Consider the following 23,560-nt stretch of genomic DNA (forward strand, 5'->3'; position numbering starts at 1 on the left):
AATGTAACCAATCTTTGAACGATTTAACTTTTAAAATTGCAAATGTTTTGTATTTCTCTATTTTCTAAGGAATGATAAACTTTTTAAATGTAAAAATTAAAAAAAAAAAAGTGATGAAAATGTACTTCAAACTATTCAACTAAATCTACCATAGCAGCCTTGGCTGGTGTGGCTCGGTTGTCTAGAGTCGTGCTGTACATCTTAAGGTTGCCAGTACCACTCCATCAGGGCACAAACCTAGGCTGTGTGTTTGATCCCCTGTCAGGCAGTTCAGTGATGTTTCTCTCATACATCAATGTCCCCCCGTCCCTCCTTCCTTCCTTCTCTCTAAATTAAAAATTATATAAAATTAAATTAAAATCTAGCTCTAAGTATCTGAAAACCTCAAACTGCATTTCCATTTTAACTCACCTTTAATTTACCCTAAGTATACATGATACTTTTTAAAAAGTAGTACACAATTACAATCTAACTTAATCCTTTCCAATGTGGAAAAATTTTCAGTATTTATTGGAGAAGACAAATTATTTTGTTGGAGAAGAAAAATTAACCAGAAAAAAATCAGAGAACTAGGGGTTTTTATAATTTATCATAAAACCAAACTGAAACATTTATTTCCCACTTTCTCTCCCACCTTGGCACCCAACAATAAGGTAAAATATCTTCCAATATAATCCAATAAAACATTCCTTTCTTTTACTAGTATGTTAAAATTCATCAGGAATAAAAAAAAAAAAATTTGGAACACTTCCATGAAATAGGTCAAGAATTCAAAGTCAAATGTACCAGGTTGTAATTTAAATGGTATGAAAAAGACATTTTATTCTCCTCTATAACATAAAAACTTAAACTTACCTTCTGTTCTAGTTCATTTTTCCGATAGTTAATAGTAATAGAGTAATAATGTCTGTTTAGTCCATGAATTAATGCCTATATAGACAAATGATTTGAAAAAGGACAAATTAATATTTTTCACTTATTAAAATAAATACAACTGTCTGAAACTGTTAACATATCCTATAGACAATATCTTCATTATCTTCTAAAAAAGGCATTTTATCCTAGTGAAGAGTAAATTATTTTTTCTCTGAGCTACAAGTTCAGAATAAGGTTTATAGGTATGGGTCACACATTCTTCAAAGCATGATCTAGAGCAGCACAAACTCAACAGTTTCAGTAGCTTTGTTCAATCCGAGACAGGATTTGACCTCATCATAATCTAAATTAGATATTAATTATTCATAATTTATTAAGCCTAATTTTCTGATAGTTTTGAGGACCTTTGTTATTTCAAAATTAAAGCCTAAAAAGTAATAAGATACTTATTTCTTCACACACAATATTAAAATGGGATCTCCCTTCTTCTTAATTCAGCTCTAACAGATTCAAATAATTGTGTCCCCACATGTCTCCCAATGAACAAAGTAGTTTGTCTTACTGGGTCTATTTAGCTCATGCTCAATCTCACTAACCAGATATCCCTTCCACCCCCTAACTGCACTTGATCTCCAAGATAAACAGGCAAATCATAATAAAAATTAAATTAATGTCATAACTTTATTAAGAAACAATAACCCTGCTTGTGCTAGAATCCATTCACAACTGCTCAAATATCTAAATCCAGCCAAAAAAGTTCAAAGGAGGATCAGAATTGCATTCTGAGGGACCATTATCAGCCTACTACATACCTCGGACATATTTTCAACAAGTATAAAAATAAAGAGAGTTTTAGGGTTATCTCTCAGGAAACAAAAGATAAAGCAAACCAAAACAATTGTCACACTCTCTAATTATTACATTTTTAGAGAGTAGGTGTTACAGTATTGAGGTAAAAGGGGTGGAAAGGAATTATTTAATAAGCATCTAGGTCTTCAGATCGTCACAACAATCTAATAAGTAGGATGGTTCCATTTGTATTTTATCAGATAGGAAAATAAGACAATAATCTTAAATTGTCCTGGTTTATAGCTAATAAAAGGTAAAGCTCGGATTTGAATCCAAGTCTTTCTGATTCTAAAATCCATATAATGGATTTTTTCCTGCCATACAATGCTATAATGTGTCTTAGGAAATTCTTGGATTAAGTCTTTGAATTTTAAGTTATCAGGATAAAAACAAAGCATAGCTTAGTTTGCTAGCAAAAACCACTCCATAAATACTAAAATATTTTAATATATATTGTAGTAAGCCTCTTATATACTTAACATTTGCTATAATAAAATGGTTGATATACAAAATTAAAGTACTAAGAGCACCTATTAAATCATTACCATTTTAATAATCATCATTTAAATTTCAGGGTATAGAAATGCTGCACTGTAGAGATAAAAAAGTAGAACTAATGAGGGCCTTTCTTAAGTACTCATCTTTATGCAAATTAGGAAAAATATCTGCTGGGTGGAAGAATTAGAAAAAGGTGCCTAGTCCTCCAAGCAGACATAGTCTGGCTGGAGAGTGGAGCTTAGACTAGATTTCTGATGCCAACTGCCCCCTCATCCAAGTTCCTTTATGCAATATCTTAACTACACAATTCTACATATTGGCCATGCAGTTAGTAACAGCCATGATCAATAGTTCTAGAAGTCAGCCAATATGCCCATAGACAGGTCCATATTCTGGAGATTAACTGTACTGCTGAAATATATAGTTTGGTATTTGAAGGGACTACCTACTTGATTTTCAATTACATTATTTAGATAAAAGTATTAAAACTAACAGAGGCAGTGTGAAAGATTTGCAGGTATAACGACAAAGCAAACATAAGTTTAAATCAAATGATATCTTCAAGCAGTCTTCTAATTTTTTCTCATCTGCTGTGTACCCCCAGTGAATTTAGCACAAATTAGAAATGAATTAGCCATGTGCAGTCCGCTTCCACACAAGCCCAAAAAGCACAGCTTATTGTTCAGCTCAGTAAAATAAGTTCTCTCAAATTAACCAATCTAGTTGAATTAAATTATAAGTTGTGGTTGCATATGCCACATATATGATTAGTTTTATCAAGAAAGAGACTAACCTTTTGAAAGGGTCAAATTATGAATTAAAGACAATATATTTGCAAATGTATGTTAGGTAGAGAAAGGAGAAAGTTATGTAGCCAGAAAGTTTCTTAAAACATCAACACTTAAGTTACAATTAACAAAGATATAGCAGAGTTAGGAAAATTTAGGCAGTTCTTCATTAAAACAGAATTATGTTCAGCTTATTCATTACTTGGCTATGTGAAATCTCCAACAGTATCTCACAGAAGAGCGCTCTAAAGCACAGTTCTTCCTATAACATATACTGTGGCTAAATAAGCGTCTGGTGTCTGACCAATTTTTACTGCACCACTTGTAGGACAATATACTTTGATTTATTTACAAAGCTTAGCTTACTTGGCTCTTGGATATCCTGATCCTTTTTTTTCTTTGCTCAAAGCCTGCTACCCTTTCAAGAAGAAAGTTCTGCCTAGGTTGAAACTCAGTGCCAATCTAAGATGCTATCTATTCTAGAGGAAGAATGGTTTAGAGGAGGAACTGGACAAAGGGGAGTTTGGAGACCCTTCCTGCTGATTAGCTTTAAGGTTGTTTCAATGCTTTTCTAGTTAATCTTTAGAGTAGAGCTTATAATTTTGTTAGTATGACAAATTTAAAATAGTACACAAATAATCATCACAGTGAAATAAACTTCAAAATCAATATCTAAATTATTTACATTTCCATATTCACAAAATAATGCAGTCTCATATATTAACAAAAAAGTCTATAGTGAAGTCATTATATTTTCCCTTCTCTACCAGGATTACTAATGGCTTCCCTTATTTAAAACACTAAAGTTCATATAAACTTTGTCTATTACTTTGTCTCGTGGTAGATACTTCAACATTGTTAGTGCTTTAAAAATAACATTTTCTAAAAGCAGTTTGTTTCACTGTAGAAAGTTAAAGAAATATTTGGAGAAGGAAAAAATAAAAAGAAAAAAAAATTCTTCCATCCAAAGGTAAGTAATACTAATATTTTGGTATAAATATATAAGTACAGTTTATAATATATTTTTGCAACTTCAGCAGTACTATAAAAATAATAGTAAAAATAAAAAAATCAGCATTAGAAAAGCATAGTGACCACCAGCATGAGTGATGGTTGCTGTCAGGTTTCCTTTCCCACTACTTGACAGTTGGTTTAGAAGCAAGATCCATCTCAACACGAACTAGTTTTCCTTCATAATAAAAAGCATGTCCTTTATGAAGAGTTTCTGATGCCTGAGTTAAAACTTCTGTTAATATGTCACCACATTCTTCTGGGTTGCTTTCTTTGTAGCTTGTCTTAGAAAACTAATTGTTTTAAATACACGTGTAGCTTTGTTCTGCTACTTTTTAGCTTGATTCCATTTGAGTGTTTTAATACTCAAACTGTCTTAATACTGTAAAACACCCAGATATATGTCATTCTGATGGGCGCTATATAAACTGTGAAATAAATATACTTACAGATTTTAATTGGAAGGCAAAACAAACTAAAATAAGAAAAACTAATGATGCTTTATAAAGTCCTTCTCAAGTTACAGACTATAAATTAGGACCAAAAAAATACAAAGTGGACAGGGTAGAATAGAAAGAAGCAGATTTTTTTATATTGATTATACTCATTTTTTCAGGTTAAAAAGCGGTTTAAATTTAAAAGATGAAATCTGCAACAGGTGGCTGTTGACTTGCAATTAGTGAAAACTTCTGGCAGAAACATACCATGAAGTAATCACAATGATCTTGGATTGTGAGATGCTACTTAACCTTTTGCAAAAAAAATAATGAAGTAGTATGATGCTATGGGGGTTTATAAGGAAGGCCATTATCACAGGCTAACCAGGTCCAATAATATACTCTCTTGGAACATGCAAGCTTGGGCTTGTCAGTACCCAATCAAAAACACTGGTGGCTTATTTCATACTCATTATACTTCGCAGTTTTCCCTGTCTTATAAAAAAATCCGCCCCCCCCCCCAAAGTGACACACCTCAAATCCTTTGAAACAAAACATTTCACTCTGACGAAGCTTTCAGATTATTTTTGACTGCTTGCAGAAGTAAACTTTTAAAAGTACAATTATCAAGTATCAAACTATAGCAAAGACTTAATCATGAATAACTACTAAAAGTACAGTTATCAAAGTATAACGAAGGTTTAACCATGGATTACTAAAGCCACAACTCCCCAAAGACAATGGTATCACAGTGTAAGGTTTCAGAGGTGGAACAGCAATAGCTACTATAAAGACTCTGTCCTACGTGTTCTATTTAACCAAACATGGTATTTCTGTCCTTTTAATTAATCTTCAGAGAAGCAATTAACTACATAGACACAGGTTGTGGTGCATTTAAAAACACATTTAAAATAATTTTTGCAGATTATAAAGATTTGTGTAAAAACAATGAGGCATGTGAATGATACAAAGAAAACATTAATCACTCAGGAGGATATTAAGTGTTCAAAACTGTAACGGCTGACATCATTTCAAACAAGATATAAATGCTAATCAAAGGTAATATATAAATATGTTTTGTAGGACTTGTTATAAAGGTGAGGATTAAACAGAAAAAGCAGGAAAAAATTAAGTACTATTTGGGAATTGTTTTTCTGGACACCTCTTAAAATTTACATCAATTATGAATGACACCTAATGCACTCACCTGGAACTCGACTGATCCTTTCCTACCACTGTTAACCAGCAAAGCCATAAGGTTATTTCAAGATAAAGGTTATATGTGCTCCCCAAAAGGGTGTCCTCAAACTATTAGGAAAGTTAAAAGACTATCCTAAAAACTGACTCCCATATAAGCAAATCTAACTTTTCAACAATATTTCCATAATCTTTTAAAACACAAAAAAAGCAATCATATACAAGTTAAAATGCTAAGTGCTAGATCTCAGAATGGCCATTTTTAACAGCTTTTAAAATGTAAAGCATAGTTTTTAACACATTATCAAGTAGGGGAATTACCTGGATAGATGGCTTGTTTAAATGACCCAGATTTGAGGTTGTTTGTCTTGGTTCATGTCCTAGGACCATCATATTAGCATTGATCAATCTGAAGGCATCAATAACAACCTGTAAAAACAAGGTGTCAGGTCAATTCTCTTTTAAAAAGCAAGTGATGATGCCAAGTAACAGTGGACAAGGCATGATCAACTTGCATCTGTTTCTGGCCTATTTCCAGGAAATCATTTAATTATAATATTAATAAAAAAGAGCCTCCTGCTGACTGTGCCATCAGCACACCACCCTCAATCTTGTAATGTAAGGTGACACCAATTATTGCAATTTTCATACGGCAGTAAAGAAAAATATTAACTTTGCATCTTTATTATTGAAGTGCTTCATTACTAAACTTACACTAAACAGCCTTCACTGGTGTGCATATGTTTGTCACCTAATGTTTACCTAATCAAAATGAATGACAAAGAGAAACTAAAACTGAAAGTGAGCACAAGCTAAGGGACCACATCTAAAGCCCAGTCCTGTCACATCAATTATCCCACCACAGTACTTGAAATGACAACAAAATTACAACCAGCAAGGCACTTGCTCCATGTATTCTCTTCTAGTCAGATACCTTTTACTTCTTGTGACTATAAGAGACTGTATCTTGTGTGATGGCCTTAAGTGTCCAAACCAAGAAAATCAAGGTCAATCTGTGCTGTAAGCCAGAAATATGGTAATGGCACGGCATACAGTTCACAGTAAAGAAATAACATTAGGAATCCTCTTTGTGCTAAGAGTAATCAATATTTCTGTATAAAAAAGACTTTAAATTCTTACATGATACAATGTCATCTGTTAGCTCATATATTAAGAGACTTAACAAGAATCACATACTGTCTTATAGCTTTTCTCTGTTCATTACCATGGATTTGAAAGAATTCATTAAAGCTTTTAAATTTGTAAAGTTTTAGGTAAAGCACAGGGACTTTGCCTCTTTCAGGGAATTGAAATCAATTACCAAGAGAATAAACTCAATACATTTATTTAGCACATAAAAACAATCTTAAAGCAGGATAATATAGTATTTCTAAACTTGTTTTACATAGTGTCAAACAACTGGGATTTATTAACATTTTAAAAGCTATTGCTATTTAGTGGGTTCTCATTTGTACATGTTGTCTGCTAAAGAACAAGATTTAAGGAAAGAGAAAAAACAAAAATCTCCCTTCCTAAAGGCTGCCACAAAAAGTCAACAGTATCAGAGTACAAACTTAAACCAAGCATTAGGAAAAGTGAGTCAATCTAAGACCTCTATCCACTCTAAGGCAAAACAAAAAAACAAACCCACAAAATCAACTTTGAAGTTTGCTTTTATTTCTAACAGTTTGAAATTCCCCAAAGGTTTTCCTTTTGCCTCAAAATAAAACCAAGTATCCCTAAAACGTATGATTTAATAGTTTGTAAAACTATTTTTTTAATACAGAAATTACAATCTAGACTTAACTTTCATATTTACATATATATAAATATGTCCCTCATCTATATACTTAAAAAAAATTTCTAATTATATTTATCCATACAGCAATTATAAAAATAGGTATCAATATTAATATTGGACATTATAATACTTTAAAAGAGTTGTCTAACATTTTCTACTAAAAAGCACATAAAATGAGATGAAATTAAAATGTTGTCAAAAGAAAAGTGACCATTTTGACAGCTGTGCAACTAAAATACAGAATTAAGAACTGCCACTCTTACTACTAGTGGTAAATACATAAGAGCAAAGCATCATTTTGATCCAATTGTTTTTAGAATATTTGGTTTCCATTTTAAAATTTCAGTAAAATGATTTGTAGGAAAAAACACTCTACGAAAACATGAAAATTTCATATTTATAAAATGCCTAATTTTTTTTTATATTGAACTCTTTCAAACGAAAACAGAATACAGTTACTTGACATGCAAAAATATCTGTAATATTTCTCTGGGATATTATAAACAGGTGTGAAATTTCATAAAAGAAGGAAATTAAAATACCAGTTAAATATATATCATGATCAATTAAAAACAAATGGGAATAAAATTTTAAAATTCTGTTATAAATTAAGAGAAAAATTCAACAATTTAATATACTGTTCAGCTAATAAATGATGGCCTATGTGAAACACCATGCTTAGGTGGACAATTCCTGAATAGCAATATGATAGCCAACAGAAAATAAATACTTTACACTAAGATTAAAGGAATCTGCTGCCATCACTATAGCAACTGCCTAAGGAAACTAACATGTTCAACAACCTACAGACCAAAATTAGACTTAGTATGCAATAAAAACATAAATATGACAATAAAGTCTACCTTTTAATTTCTGTACAATTTTATAATTGCTTTATGCACTGTGAGAATATGTGGGTTTCTTCTTTAGAGCAACCTATCAAAATAGACTCATTAATGTCCAGTACACTAATGAGCAAAGGGTAAAGAAGGTGTTAATTATGCCACTGCAAGATTCAAGAAAAAGCCCCAGTGAGCACTTGGAGGTGTGTACAAGCTGAAGGCGTCTCTCCATGTTTATGTATTTCAGCATGATGCAACAGAATGACAGCAAAGTGGTCACTCCATGGGTAAGAAGGAAAAGCTTGGATACAACATACTGAACAAAGAACCCCCAATGATTGATTAAAGCATAAGAGGGAGGAACAGGGCAAATAATCCATTTTTTGGAGGGATATGAATTTTCTAAAGAGTTTGATTTAAAGTATACATATACATTAAACCAGTTTAGTTTATGTCTTACAAATCCAAATAGGAATTTAGCCAAACAAACAAAAAAACTTAACATGAAAACTACCTATTTAATAATAAAACCTTGTAAGCTAAAGTATGAAGAATATTTTCAGGAATACGATGCTACACTTTTATAATTCCCTTCCATGCTGTTGTCCTACACACCATGCTGAATCTCTACTCACCAGCCTGACCGTTTAATTTTTCTGGTACAAGTGCCTTGAGACTTTCCAGAGGTCACTGCAGCAGCAGACAGCTTATAACAAAACCATTAGCAGTCTGGCTAGCTTAGGGAAACCTCTTACTTTCCTTTTTTGTTTATTATCACTGCATGAATCTGCAGCATATGATAGTTTATAATTTCTCAGGCTTGTTAAATTCATGTTAAAGGTCTGTTTTCTTGTTGAATAAATTTTGTTCATATAATGCTGCCTATTTCATACACTCAGTCTTTAATAGCACCTTTGGTCTATGCGCAACTCACAGATCAAAACAGAGGACTAAAATAGGGGTTGATGATGCTATTTACATGTGTGATTCCTGCTGTCTTCTTGTTAGTAGCTTTAATATAATAGAAGACCTTGTCTGTTTTGTAATTAACACATCTTTACTGGAGAGATATTTGGAAGTGATTGCTGTGAATATACTGGTTAGTAAAATAAACACAATCACACACCACTTTCTGTTATCAGACAAATTTGTGAATTGTACACATTATATTCCAGATCAACAAACTGTGATATAACAGCCAAGTAGAAGACACATATTTATATAACCCTTTATTTTTCTGAAAATATGTATTCATTCTGACCTTGCAAATATAATTAGCTTGTGGGATGTGCAGATTTCGGTATCATGGTTGCTTTACTAATTGCAACTCTTGGAAATAGACACTAAATATTTGGAAGCTGCCAATAGAAAATAAAAACTACATCTTTTTTGTACATCTGTCTTAGCTTATAAAAGCAAAATAGTTTTAAAAACAATACTGTGTTCCATATTTATTCCAAGTACACTCAAGGGTCAAGAAACTATCATTTCAATTTAATAATGAATATAGTTTAGGACTCAAAACTAATTATTTTTTAATTCTCCTTAATTCATATTTTTGGCTTTTTTCATGAGTATAGTACAGTTTATCCCATATGCTATTATTTTTAAATTTGTGTTTTCATATCAACTGCTAGGTTACTGAAAGACTAAATTACATTTCTAAAACACCAATCTATAATTTCAAATTTTTACATTCAAAGGAATTTATATTTTTAAATAACTAACAAATTAGTTAATACAAAGGAAAAGGTGTTTGAAAGAAAAATGTATAGCATTTCTGTCAGTAGTTATATTGGATATAATTCATAATACCCCTTCTCTTTTTTAACAGTAGCTGCTGCCTTTAGCATTTACAATTGTACTTACATTGAAGTCAATGACTATGGAAATGTTTAAATAGAAAATGAACTAGAATAATTTTTTTAAAGCTTGAAAAAAAGTTTTAAACTTCAAAATCAATGTCAAACATCAGAAAAAGGAAAAAGAATTACAATTCAGTTATAGCTAAGTTACATATTTATATTTACATAAGCCTACCACCATATAAAGTATGTCTCTAAATGACTATAAAAACCCAGGTGTGGAAAGAAAAGCAACAACCCATATGAAATATCCTTTACCACCTAGAAATGACCTGTTATCAACTGCTTAGGCTGTTTCCAGATTCTTTAAAAATTAAGGGTGCATCTGACCTGGGAAGTACTGCTGGGGTTTGTGACCATTTCGTTACTTCTGCTGCCATGCACTGCCAGGCATGTATAAGAGAAAAACATTTATGTCTCTTGTAAGCCCACAGCATAAAAAATTCAAAGAAACCTTACTTTTTATGTCATTTCCAATGAAAAGCACTAAGAACTAAAACTGACGCATGCCAAATGCATATCACTGAATTACTATGATTTCTTAGTCTCAAGTTTGCAACATGAAAATTATTTATAAAATGTCAATTTTAACTTTGGAAAAGAAATTCCTATGTGTATGTACATTTTCTTTCTTCATCCTTGGAGAATTGCTTACTGTAGCTATAGATCTGTAGTACAACTTCAATATATTTGGAGGAAAGCGGGATGGGGTGTAACGAGCATAGTAATGTACTTTTTCTGACAAGTGAAAACTTGCATCAAAATTTAAGCAGAAAAAAGACAAGTTTTGAACATATATGCCTTAATGAAAAAAACAAAACAAAACTGATCTTTAGAAACTAGCATGGCAAAAGGTAATTAGCCATTTTTAGAGTCACGAAACTTTGTTAAAAAACATATAATTAAGTCTTAAAAGTTTGGCATGACTTTTTAGTGTACACATGTAGTCAGTCTGGTATAGGTGTTTAAATGCTTGAGATACTTTGGTATCAGAATCCTGACCAAGTTAGAATTCTGGCTCTATCACTTACTAGGTAAGTTATTTAAGCTCTCAATGTCTCCATTTGTGCATGAATGACACCTCACAGAGTTGGTGATAAGATTAAATAAAGTAATAGCTATGTACCTGTCCCATAGTTACTAGTGTTACTAACTGTGGCAGTCATAGAGTTGCCCACCTCACATTTCCTTTCAAGAGAACCTGCTGTGGAGAACATAACTGACGCAGAGCCTCCAGGTGCTGTACCTTTAGGTCCTCTGGGGGTTCACCCAGGGTCATGCTTCCCTTGGGCTGCTCCCAGCCAATGACTGAGCAACAGGGGTACCAGGCACTAGCCATTCCTGCCAAATAAGGGATTCCTCTAAAGGTAAACTTTGCCTCAAGGACTCCCTGTAGTCTGGCTGAAACTTTCTCAAAAATAAGCTGCAATATGATGCTCTTCCTACCCAGTCCAACTTTCCCTTTGTCTTATCAGGATTAAACCTGTACTGCTGCCTGAAGGTGTTTCCCCTAGTGATCTCTTGCACATCGAGTCCCATTTTGGCATCTGCTTCTTGGAGCACCCAAACTGACACAGTAAACAAAGCAAAGGACAGTGTTTAAAAAAAGCTATTCTCCAAACCAAATCGGAACTATGAATTTGGCATCCACAAACACTTGGAATATGAAAACATCAAAAGGAAATCAGGGAGAGACACTTAAGGTCATATATTTCCTTACGAAAATTCCTATTTAAAATAAAAATAGCATAGTTATACTGAAATTATCTCTTTTTAAAAATAACAGTTATGCCTAGATTCTCAACGTTCCTGCAAGGTAGATATTTCTAGACTTATACATGACAAATGCACAATGAACTTAAAAACTGAATTCCGCAGGAGACTACTAATGAGCTATAAGAGACCTGATCATCTCTGGTCATTGGTCTGATACCAATAGCGCACCAATTCTACCTGGTGGCTATTCTGTCAGCCTACATAAAATGAGTGGAGTCCACATTTCTCTCTAGTAGACAAACGAAAGCAAGACAACTGGTATGTTTATTGACAGTTGTACATAAAGTAAAGGAATAAGAGGCTCTAGAGACTAAAAGCTGGGCTTGACTACATTAGCAAGGTGGTATAGAGGGTGAATGAGGGGAATAAAGGACTTACATGCATTCGTTGTGCTTTAACATCACCTTCAAAAACAAATGCAAATATAGCCTTTAAACTGCCATTTCTCAAAAGGCAAGGTCATTTTCGTAGAAAAAATATATATAAATGTCAATTACTTTTCTATGTATCACTTTTCATATTTTTATTGCGCTTATTGATTGTACAGAAATTATCTTGTCTAATGTTCTCAATAACTAAGAGGCAGGTATTAGTATTCTCAATTTATGGATAAGGAAAACAAATATCAGAGGACTTGATGATACCACTATGATTTGTTACTGACACAGCATGCCAAAGCCAGTACTCTTCATCACCAAGCTATTTGATGTAACAGTTATCCTAACACAAAACAAAAAACAAAACAAAACAAAACAAAAAAAACTACTATTAGATTCAGTTACTTGACAGTAAGGTTTGAGTCATAATCACCATTGAATATCCATTTCCTAGCGACTCTCTGACACATAATATGGTACAGAATAAATATCTATTGAAATGTGAAACACTTCAAGAAAGCATTTTTGGTATTATTTTATATTATTTTATACTTTTCAGGTTTATTTTCCCTTCCAAAAAAAGAAACATTCATTACTATAAAAAATCTAATCACAAGCTTCAAAAAAATACCACTTTTGAATCATAAAAACTGTTTTATGGCATGCTGAACTGAAAAACAAACATTACTCAAGCACTGACCTGTGTTTAATTTGAAATAAAAACTGCAGAGAATAAAGGTATTTTAAATGTAAAAAAGTGGCAGTAGGCATCTATTAATTAGCTTACTAACAGCTAAGAATAATCACTGAAGATTCAACTATGTCTAAGAAGAAAATTTACCACTACAATCAATTCTTCCCTCTTCAGGAAATTACAATGATAACATAAAAACTGCCAAAACTAAGTCCTAGGTCCAGAAATATCTTCATCTTATACAATAAAAGGTTAATTTGCAAATTGTCCCCTGGACCAGGAGTTGAACCAGAGGGGGGGGGGCTGACCAGCCAATAGCCAACAGCCTGTGACCCTCGGCCCCACCCCCCCCAGCGGGCCCCACCTAATCTGGTGGGCTGACTGGACCCCACCTGTGCACGAATTCATGCACTGGACCTCTTGTACTTAGTAAAAGATAATGTCAAGTCGTTTGAATATCTTAAATAATATATATAGATTATGAAAAGGCCTCTTAAACAAAGTCATGTTCCCATTTGCTGGTACAATACAGGCTGGTACAGGGAATAAATGTTACTCTTGTCTCCAGTGTATAACTGGCAACAGTGTCCTGTTGAATTAGTGACCAGGGATTAGACTGGAGAATGAAAAGCATTACAGAAGCAAAAGAGTGAGTAGATAATATGCTTATAGATAATGGGACACTAAGAACTGTTAGATTTATATAAGATTTATGCTTCTTAGAATTGTAAACAAAAAGCCGAAACCGGTTTGGCTCAATGGATAAGAGTGTCAGCTTGGGGACTGAAAAGTCCCGGGTTCGATTCCGGTCAAGGGCATGTACCTTGGTTGCGTGCATATCCCAAGTACGGGTGTGCAAGAGGCAGCTGATCGATGACTCTCTCTCATTGATGTTTCTAACTCTCTATCTCTCTCCCTTCCTCTCTGTACAAAATCAATAAAATATATTTAAAAAAAAGAATTGTAAACAAAAAATTGCTTTAACATTCCAATGGACAATTTTTTATTATATTAGCTAAATGTTATAAGCCATTAAGTTTGTTTGTCAGGTGTAGTATAGGTACATTAGTACCAATAGTATCTTCTTAGCTATTGTCAGAGACTAAATTTAATACTATTAAAAAACTTCAATTTGATAACAAAAGTATACAAAACAGAAAGCAAACAAAAGATATAATAGTACTAAACAAGCTTATCCCAAGAGTCAGGTGGATATGCTCAGAGCTACCCTGTTTCCCCGAAAATAAGACAGTGTCTTATATTCATTTTTTCTCCCAAAGTCTTATTTTCAGGGGATGTCTTATATTTCCATGCGCTAGTTCTTATTTTCAGAGGATGTCTTGTTTTCGGAGAAACACGGTATATTAAAAGTGGAAATAGAATTTTTATGCATCCTATTTTCTATTTTTCTCTTTCAATCTGGAAAATGAGATTAAGAAAATGTGTATATGTACAATTTGAGATTAGGATTATCCAGCTCTCACTGACCCTTAGTGATAATAATCAAAAGAGAGTAAAAGAAAGTCTTATGAATAACAACTATTCTAAAGAAGACAAATGACATGGTAAACTTGAACTCTAGCTCTGATTACACACAAATTCATTAAGGCTAAGGTTTGTGAACAAGTTAGCCTCACTGAGCTTGTCAATTCATATGTTTAATAAATGACTCTATAACTCCTCTAATGTATAAAAAAATACTTACTAAAACTCAGAAAACTGCAGTTTTTTATATGCTGAAAGCCAAAGTGATAAGTGACCACTGACACATCCATTCCTTGATTTTATTTTATAAAAATTTCTTTAATAAACTACTTGTGCCAGACAATATATAAATTCCAAGACATGAACGTTTTTACCCCAAAAGAGGCTCCAAAACACAAAATGGTTTTACATATAATACATTTAATTACTTCAAAAGCCAGAATTTTAATGTAACGTATTCATTTTCCTCTTCATTAGCATGCCCCAGAGAAATATGCTGGAAAACAGTAATTGCTTAATAAAAAGTAGCTGAATTAGAAAAGCATTCCTAAATTCATCAGGATATATAAAATACAAGGGAAAGTTTGCAATTCTTTTATAGAATGGAAAGTTTTCATTACCTTCATCTTCCTAAAGTGAGCAAGTTGGTAATTAATTTATAGACTTGTTCTTAACGAAACTTTCAGAGATACTCACACTTTTAAATATGCTTGTTGTTAATTCTTTTAGGTAACAATTACTTTAACCTTCAGAAAATAAAGTACCATTTATTGCACCTATTATGTATGGTATGTGTACACTAATCATACATATATCATTTCATAATATTCACATTATAAGTTACTAAAATCCCTATTTATGAAAAAATCTGAAGCTCAAGAAAATAGGTAACTTGCTCAAGGTCATGCTGTAAAGAAGATATAAAAATGGGATTCTAATGTAGGTCTGATCCCAGCGCCTGTGCTCTTCATTTCTGTATGTCCTCCCTGCCTCTACGACATTTAAAAAAAATAACAAGCTAAAACAAAACTATTAGTTGAGTAGTTTAAAATCTCCACTATCTTAAAACTTTCCAATACAAAAGGTCTTGATTAATATATGCCCCCTTGTCCTGAAAAACGCATAAACTTCTAACTATCTGCAAATAAAAGGTAAGGTCTTATAACATTCATCCCCTAATTCTTTTCTCCTATATTTGTATTTACTTTTCAGAGCCCCATTTTTTTTTTTTGTAAAATGTTATTTTTAAAAAGTACAACAAAACTATTTTATATTCTAAGGAATCTGTGAAAGCAGAATTAACAAAGTACCACCTGGAATGGTATAGTTCCTATATGCTTCCCCACAGGTACAAGCTCTTCTTTTCTGAGCACTGCCCTGTCCAACCCTCAAAGCTCAGTCCAAATTTCATCTATTTTGTTCATCCTATACTCATTTCTTCCTTCTTTTAATTTAATCTGTATTTACTATGCTTACTATACAAATACACTTTAAAAAAAAAATATATTGGTACATACAAGGTTCCAAATAAGTATTTATTGGATTATATCTGTCCCTAGTAACCAATTTAATACTTAATTTACAGAAACAAAGCAGTATCAGTATAATTTGTATTCTATCAGTATGCAATGTAGGATTATCAGCATATAAATGGCATATTATCTGGCTCACAAATAATACCAAATGTCTATAACTAATTTTCTCAAAGAGACAAAGACCATTTTTTCTTTATGTGATATCCCAGAATCATTAGCATACAGGTATATTGGATTTACTCAAGAAATACCTACAGTTAAGCTGATCTGCAACTAGATAAATATTACATTTTTAAAAGTCTATTGAGACATGGCTGGTGTGGCTCAGTCAGTTGAGCATCAACTTGTGCACCGAAAGGTTGCTGGTTCAGTTCCTGATCAGGGCATATGCCTGAGTTTGAGGGCTTTATCTCTGGCAGGGAGCATGCAGGAGGCAGCCAATATCTATCTATCTATCTATCTCTCTCTCTCTCTCTCTCTCTCTCTCTCTCTCTCTCTCTCTCAAAGTCAACAGAAACATTTTGTTTTTAAAGTCCATTGAGTATTTCTGATTATATTAAATAAAATAATTTCAAGGAAACAGATATGTATTTGGACTAAAAAGTTATTAGTGTTTTGTGTCCTTTCTTAATGTTTTTAAAATAGAGAACAGACACAGACAGGAGTTAGCAGGTAACATAGGAACATTTCACTGACAGGAATTTTGATAAGAAAATGAGTTCTCAAAAGTAGTAATAATTATGAATTAATTGTGATTACAAAGAAAGAATCCATGCTCATCACTCAAAAACAGATAATTTTGGGATTCATAAAAATTGAAATATAAAAATATACAGGAAAGAGGTATTTAGTGAACCTAATTTAAATCATTTTCATATAGACTGCCATTTTTAACTCTAGATCTACTCATTGCCTTATTAAATATTTTGACAGCTTTAAGAAAGTGCAAGGAAGAGGAAGGCAGAGTCTTATATTATTCAGTTTTTACAAATTTATATTCTTAATACTTCAACCAAGAACACTGGCCATGGATATACTAGCATTTAATTTGGTTCATAGTTTTAAGAGGGCTTGACACTGAGAATCATAAATTATAACCATAATCAGAACCTTATAGATGAAGCTACTTAATTAACAAAGAACTAAATTCTTATTTCAGGTAATAAAATTGTGAAAATCTATGTTAGGTACAACAAGTGATGTGAATCATCAATACTAATACAAAAATTTTCAAAAATATTTTATGACAAAATTAGACAGTAATACTTGTTATTTCATAATTTTAGATATTTTTAACTACTATATCTTACCACATGACAGCAGTCATGTGATACAAGTATTTTTAAATACAACACATTCTTCTAATATGAATTATGATTAGTTATAAACAAGCAATACAAATTCCAACATTATATGATACTTAAAACTGGTTTAGAACCCAAAACTGCCATTTAAAAAACTATAAGCAAGATAACCAAAAATAAAATACATATTCATTTATTTACATTCTATTTTGAGAATGCTTTCTTTTATTGCATTTAAGCTTATATTTTCCTTTTCGAAGTAGCCACCATCACATAAAACAAGTATCATAAAAAAAATTTGTCACAATAATACAAAATAAAACTCTAATTATACTTAAAATTAAGCTTCAATTATTATTTGTAAATATTTTGGTAGAAAAATTTAATCAGATAATTCTGTTGTTACATTTCTAAAATAAGAATCATTACTTAAATAAGTTGCCAAAAAGATATGTTAATTATCATAAAATTAAACTTAAGTATTATACTGTACTTTAATTTAATAAAGTAAAAACAAAATTCAAGGATTTTCAATTCTTGAGTAGATATAGATATAGATATATTATTTAAATAACAATATGCTTAGTAAAAAAACAAAAACAAAAAACAAAACAAAAAACCACCAAGTAAATAAAATGAAATACTGGTACACAGCAAGCATCTATAGTTATCTATTCTGAATTGTCTAGTATGTATATCAGCTATTATTATTGGTTTTATGGCTAGTTTTTGCTTCTGAAAAGCTAAATCACATCTAATAGGATCATGATTTAAAGACCTCAATTTTATTCATCATAATAATATGATGTCAGCAAGTGTTTAACTTTAAATTCATGACAGATAAAAACTCCATTTTAACAGCCAGATTTAGTTTTTTGAGCTGGTGAACAGATGTTAATGTAATCTGCAGTACTATCATACTCCAGGTCTAATAGATAGCAAGCTAATATTTACTTTTAAGTGCTCTAAAAATAACTTAAAAGCTGCATAAAAAGGATTCCATAAATGTATTGTGATTTTATTTTAACAATTATTCTACACTACAATGGAAGTACATGCTCAAACAAGACACCTCAGCAGTATTTTAAAGCAATAACCACCTAGCCAATTTCTGTATGTTCTGTAGTTTTTCTAATCCACTCTCCCTGTGGTTGAGCAAAATCGAATTGCCTCTCACATTTGCAGACAGCTCTGTGAAGGTGATAATAGAGCTACTCCCTGCTGTCATGAGGCAGGAAATAGGAAAATGGCATATGGGGCTAGAAAGAAAGAAAGAAAAAAACGAAAGAAAGAACAAACGAACAAAAAAAGAAAAGAAAAAAAAAACTAAACAAGAACAAAAGATATTGACAAAGAACAACTATAACCCAATATGCTTTGCAAGTTAATCTCTTTTCAGAATCATTTAGCATATTGAATCATTCATCTGGGTCCTCAATCCAAAAATGGGAATGATTGCTACAAAGTCTTTGGGGCAAGTTTTCATTGTCTAAAATATTTGGAACATACAACTCCAGAGCATTTCCTGCACAATATCTGTAAAACAGAGCTCTTTAACTAGATTTTTTAAATGTGCTAATCTCAAATTCCCTATTTTTAAATAAAGAAAGGAAGAGTAATGTTTATTAAAATATTTATGAAATGTGTATAGCAGGCTTTTAGTATGGTTTAGCATTCCTAAACCTATGAAATAAAAAATTTAAAGATAAACATTTATGATTAGGCAATAGCTGATTAAAGTAAAAACAATCTCTAAATAATACCAAGACACACATATAAACTTGTACTTTTTTTTCTTTTTTAAGTAACCAGTCAGGGGGTTTTGTGTAATTAAGAATTCTGCTTTATAAATACAGATTTTTATTTAATGTGGCTGCAAACAGAATGTGGCAGTAGATGCTAATAAAGACAGAATCTACTCTACCTTTCCTTTTACACTCTGAATGGGATCCACAACCACTGCCACAGCTCTCTCCGACAAGGCTTCAAAGCTCTGCTGCGTGTTGATATCCACACCAGAAAGCCAACAACCAAAGCCAGGGTGACTGTGATACCAACCAACAACCATCTCCGGTCTGAAACAAAGAGGGCATTCAGCTGTTCAGAACAGAACAAGGAATACATTTATGATATGAAAAGAAACAGCACACTAACAGGGTATAAATTAAGAAGAGATGATAAACACACAGGTGTGAAAAAGCACCATTAGAAACACTGATAGCATACACTACATTATCCAGAAAACATGGAAATGTAAGTGTGATAAAGGAGTGCTATCATTAAGAGATGCACATTAGCAGTGGTAGATAAGGCTTTCAGTTTTTCACCTTGTTACCACACTTTCTCAGAGCCAGTTTTTACCCTTTCAGCATTCAAGTAAATATCTACTCTTTAACTCCTTAGCTCTGGGAGTTGGATTTTTCAGGCAGAGTATATTTTTAACAATGGACACCAGGATCCACTGTTGTGAAAGGATTAAATATCAATTAAACCAGCAGTAGAACTAGGAACTCAGTCAAAAACCAATTTGCACTGATCTGCTCAGCTGCTGAGCCTTTTGCTGACATTAATTTTGAAGTTTTTTCCACACAGTAGAAGAATTTGAGCAAGAGAATGACAACTATTGAGAGATTTAATCTGGGGGGGCACAGGGGGACGGACGATGGAAATAACTTGAAGGATATTTGGATTTTATTTGCCCTGTCTTTAAAACTCATATGCCTACAAATATAAATATTCAGAATCTTATTCGGTTGCAACTCTCAAATACATGAAACATAAACTCTCTTTCAATTATCAATGACTAGAGAGTAACTCCATATGCTAACCAGAGGGAAGCTACAGCACAAGCTTACTATGTGATGATTGAGAAATTTAACATGAAGCAGTTTTCTGATTGGCAAATTTCTTTGATTCTAGATGAATGAGAGACTAGATAGGTGGTGTCTAGCACTGACAATGATACTTTTACATTAACTACATGGCTTTTCCCACCCCCTAGGAATGATATTCATAAACATCCAAAATTTTGAGTTACGTTTCTGAAAATATTTGCCATTATTCCTTTATATGATAATTTAAAATACTTACCTTCCTGTCTGCTTCAGCATATCCAGCATTTTGGCTTGGAATACTGGATCAACTGCCTCCACACTAACACCCTGGATTAAAAAGAAAGAAAAATAAATAGCTTTTATAATTATGGGGGGGGGACCCCACATATTACAATGTAAATTAACAAAAAGCTACCCAAGAAATATTAGGTATATTATTTTGAGATATCAAAATAATTTTATAGGTTTTTATACCCATATTTGATACCGGCTCTTGTCATTCAATTATAAACCTTACATCAATAAAGCTCCTAAAATCACCAACTACCAAACTTCTTAGTTAAGACTTAGTTAAGACAATTTTAAATTATAGGAGAGACCATCTTTTTCAGGTTCCTTTAAGAATTTATGGCCGTGAGTGTGTGTGTGTGTGTGTGTGTATGTATATGTGTGTAAAACACCAAATAATTGAATTAATTACTATTAGAAAGCACAATTCCTAATGCTGCCATCCTTTGATAACTTTTAAGCATAGCAATAAAAGTTCTACAATTATTCAACTATTATAATAATAAAGTTTCAAGTATTTCCCCAGTAAAGTAAACATTCTGAAGAAAGAAATTTATTAGTACCTCAGAGTTGTTTGTAGGGTAGGTGGGTAGATTGGAAAAAGAGGAAGTTTAGTGCTTCAATTAGGACAACTTGTTAGAATAGGTAGTTGGAGGGAATTAATATACTTTTGAATATTACCTAAAGTATAAGAGCATTCGCACAAAAATTTCCCACTAGATACATATTGTACTACAATATAACCAAGTCTTTTTTTTTTTTTAATATATTTTATTGATTTTTTTACAGAGAGGAGGAGAGAGAGATAGAAAGCTAGAAACATCGATGAGAGAGAAAATGTGCCCGCAACCAATGTACATGCCCTTGACCGGAATCGAACCTGGGACCTTTCAGTCCGCAGACTGACACTCTACTGCTGAGCCAACCGGTTTCGGCTATAACCAAGTCTTTTAAAAGCTGCATTATATTGCTAGTTCAACCAAAAGAAAATTTCACAACCTGAACTATCTATCACAGGCATTCATACTATCTCTTCAGTGATAGATCATTGCCATTATAGCTCGAAAAAGGTTTTCTTCTAATTTCAGGAATTTAAATCTAATCTACTTAAACAAACTAGTTAATATAAACACTTCCTTCCAACCAAAACAAATAGTATTTTGAATCTTGCATACTCAAGAACAGGGGTATGCAATCTGCTCCTACCTACAGGCTAAGAAAGGTTTTTTGTTTGTTTGTTTGTTTGTTTACATTTTTAAAGGATTGTTAAAAAACAAAACACAAGAAACACACACACACACACACACACACACACACACACACACACGGATATGAGGCAGAGACACATGTCTTTACAGAAGATAGCTATCTCTTGTGCCAGAAAAAAAACTTTTAAATTCTACACAGAGTAAACATGGGGCTCAAAATCGTCTATTTTATATTGCCAAACAAGCACTTACACAGAGTATTAAAGCTTAAGATCCCTTTATTATAATGAATAAGCATATAAGAATCACATGTAACAGATAAAACCAGTTAATTTTATTCTTTTCCTTTTTTCATTGTTTAAAGTATTACATATAGTAAATATATCTTCTTTTTAAAACCAGTTAATTTTGTGTTTAATATATTCTGACATGAAAAGATAGAGATACAAATAAGAGTCTAATATTCAAATCTAAATCTTTAGTTAATATGTAGTGTATTTCTCTATGTCCAATGCACAAAATAAATATAATGGAAAATCGGCAGGTCCAAGATAGTTTACCTCATTTCATGTTTTTCTATATTTTGCACTGTTTACAAATAAACTGCATTCTGTAGCAACTACTCCATTTAAAATACTTATTATAAACACAGACACACACATACATTGCAATATTTAAAAATGAAATGTTTTTCTCTAGCATCTATTTTATCAAAATATACTTACAGAAAAGAACTTCAAACAGCAAACAGTTTAATGAAAACAATTTCTTTAACCTAGATATTTTATAAAGTTCAATAAGAAAAAACATCCATCATAAAAAATATACACATTATATTTTTCTAGGCAAATAGACGGGAAGGATATGTGTGTTGTTTTTTTGGAAGGTAAGTAGAATAGTTATTGTCTTTTGGCCAATTTCTTTATATCAAAATACATACCTATCTACACAAGTCCAATGCACTAAACAAAATAAAAAAATAAAAAATAATTGACCCAGAGAGAGTAAAAATTCTAAACAGTAGATGACTTTTAAATCTGTATGAATTCTGTTGCTTCTAAACAAATTACCATGCCTAGGCAAAAGGACCAAAGCTTACCATAAACTTTTTTGTAACTTAACATTTTTAATAGGAAAAGTTCAAGAATCGTTTATCACCATATATGGAATATTTAAAAAAAGGTCATATTTCAAAAACAATAGGACCAAAACATGAGGACTAGATAATGTATGTAAATGAAAATCTAATTAAGAGTCTGAAATCTTTTGAACCAAGAGTTCAAACTGATATTCTACTATTTGAGGGTGACTAATTTATAATAAACCCAGTACGCTATGCTAGTTTAAGCTAAAGGTATGAACCAAGGAATTTAATGTTAGCATTATTCAGTTCATGGGTCTACAGGGAATGATGCACTTAAAATATAAGTCATTTAATTCATACAATAATTTAATTCAATAAATTATTAATTCATGATGAATTTTAATCTTATGAATTTTTCCCATCAGGAAAACAGAATATGATGAATGTTATTTGGCATAGGAAAATCTTATGATGAAGAAAAAATATGATGAATATTATTTTGCATAGGAAAAGTAAAGAGAAAAGAAACACATTTACTTATAGCAGGCAACCATAAAAGTACTCACTGTTCCTGACTGTGGCATAGCAAACACATCAATCACTCTGACGGTGTAATCGTCAACAAATTCTCCAAGCATCAGACCCATAACTTCCATTGGAACTCCAGCACGACCATGTTTTAACATCTGTAAGAGGAAGATATGTGGACACAAAGCTTTGAGATCTTTATTCTTTTAAATTTAAAAAGAACCTATTTTAGTTTCAGTGGAAATAAAATACTCTTATTTTATTGATGTAGTTAAAACAATAG

At 32.1% G+C, this 23,560-nt stretch overlaps 1 protein-coding gene across 2 annotated transcripts in view; it reads right to left on the bottom strand.

Annotated features, from left to right (window-relative positions):
• The window catches only part of PSMD14 (proteasome 26S subunit, non-ATPase 14), a 79,040-nt gene that overhangs the window by 14,219 nt on the left and 41,261 nt on the right, over positions 1–23,560 (bottom strand). For both annotated transcript variants that reach the window (XM_036420881.2, XM_036420880.2), the window contains 5 exons: positions 23,316–23,435; positions 20,426–20,496; positions 19,260–19,410; positions 5,978–6,085; positions 856–930 (listed from right to left, as the gene is read on the bottom strand). In XM_036420881.2, coding sequence (XP_036276774.1) covers positions 856–930; positions 5,978–6,085; positions 19,260–19,410; positions 20,426–20,496; positions 23,316–23,435 — 525 coding nt within the window. The remainder of the gene's footprint in view (positions 1–855; positions 931–5,977; positions 6,086–19,259; positions 19,411–20,425; positions 20,497–23,315; positions 23,436–23,560) is intronic.

This window comes from Pipistrellus kuhlii, unplaced genomic scaffold (genome assembly GCF_014108245.1).
Source record: "Pipistrellus kuhlii isolate mPipKuh1 unplaced genomic scaffold, mPipKuh1.p scaffold_m20_p_7, whole genome shotgun sequence".
NCBI lineage: Eukaryota > Metazoa > Chordata > Mammalia > Chiroptera > Vespertilionidae > Pipistrellus > Pipistrellus kuhlii.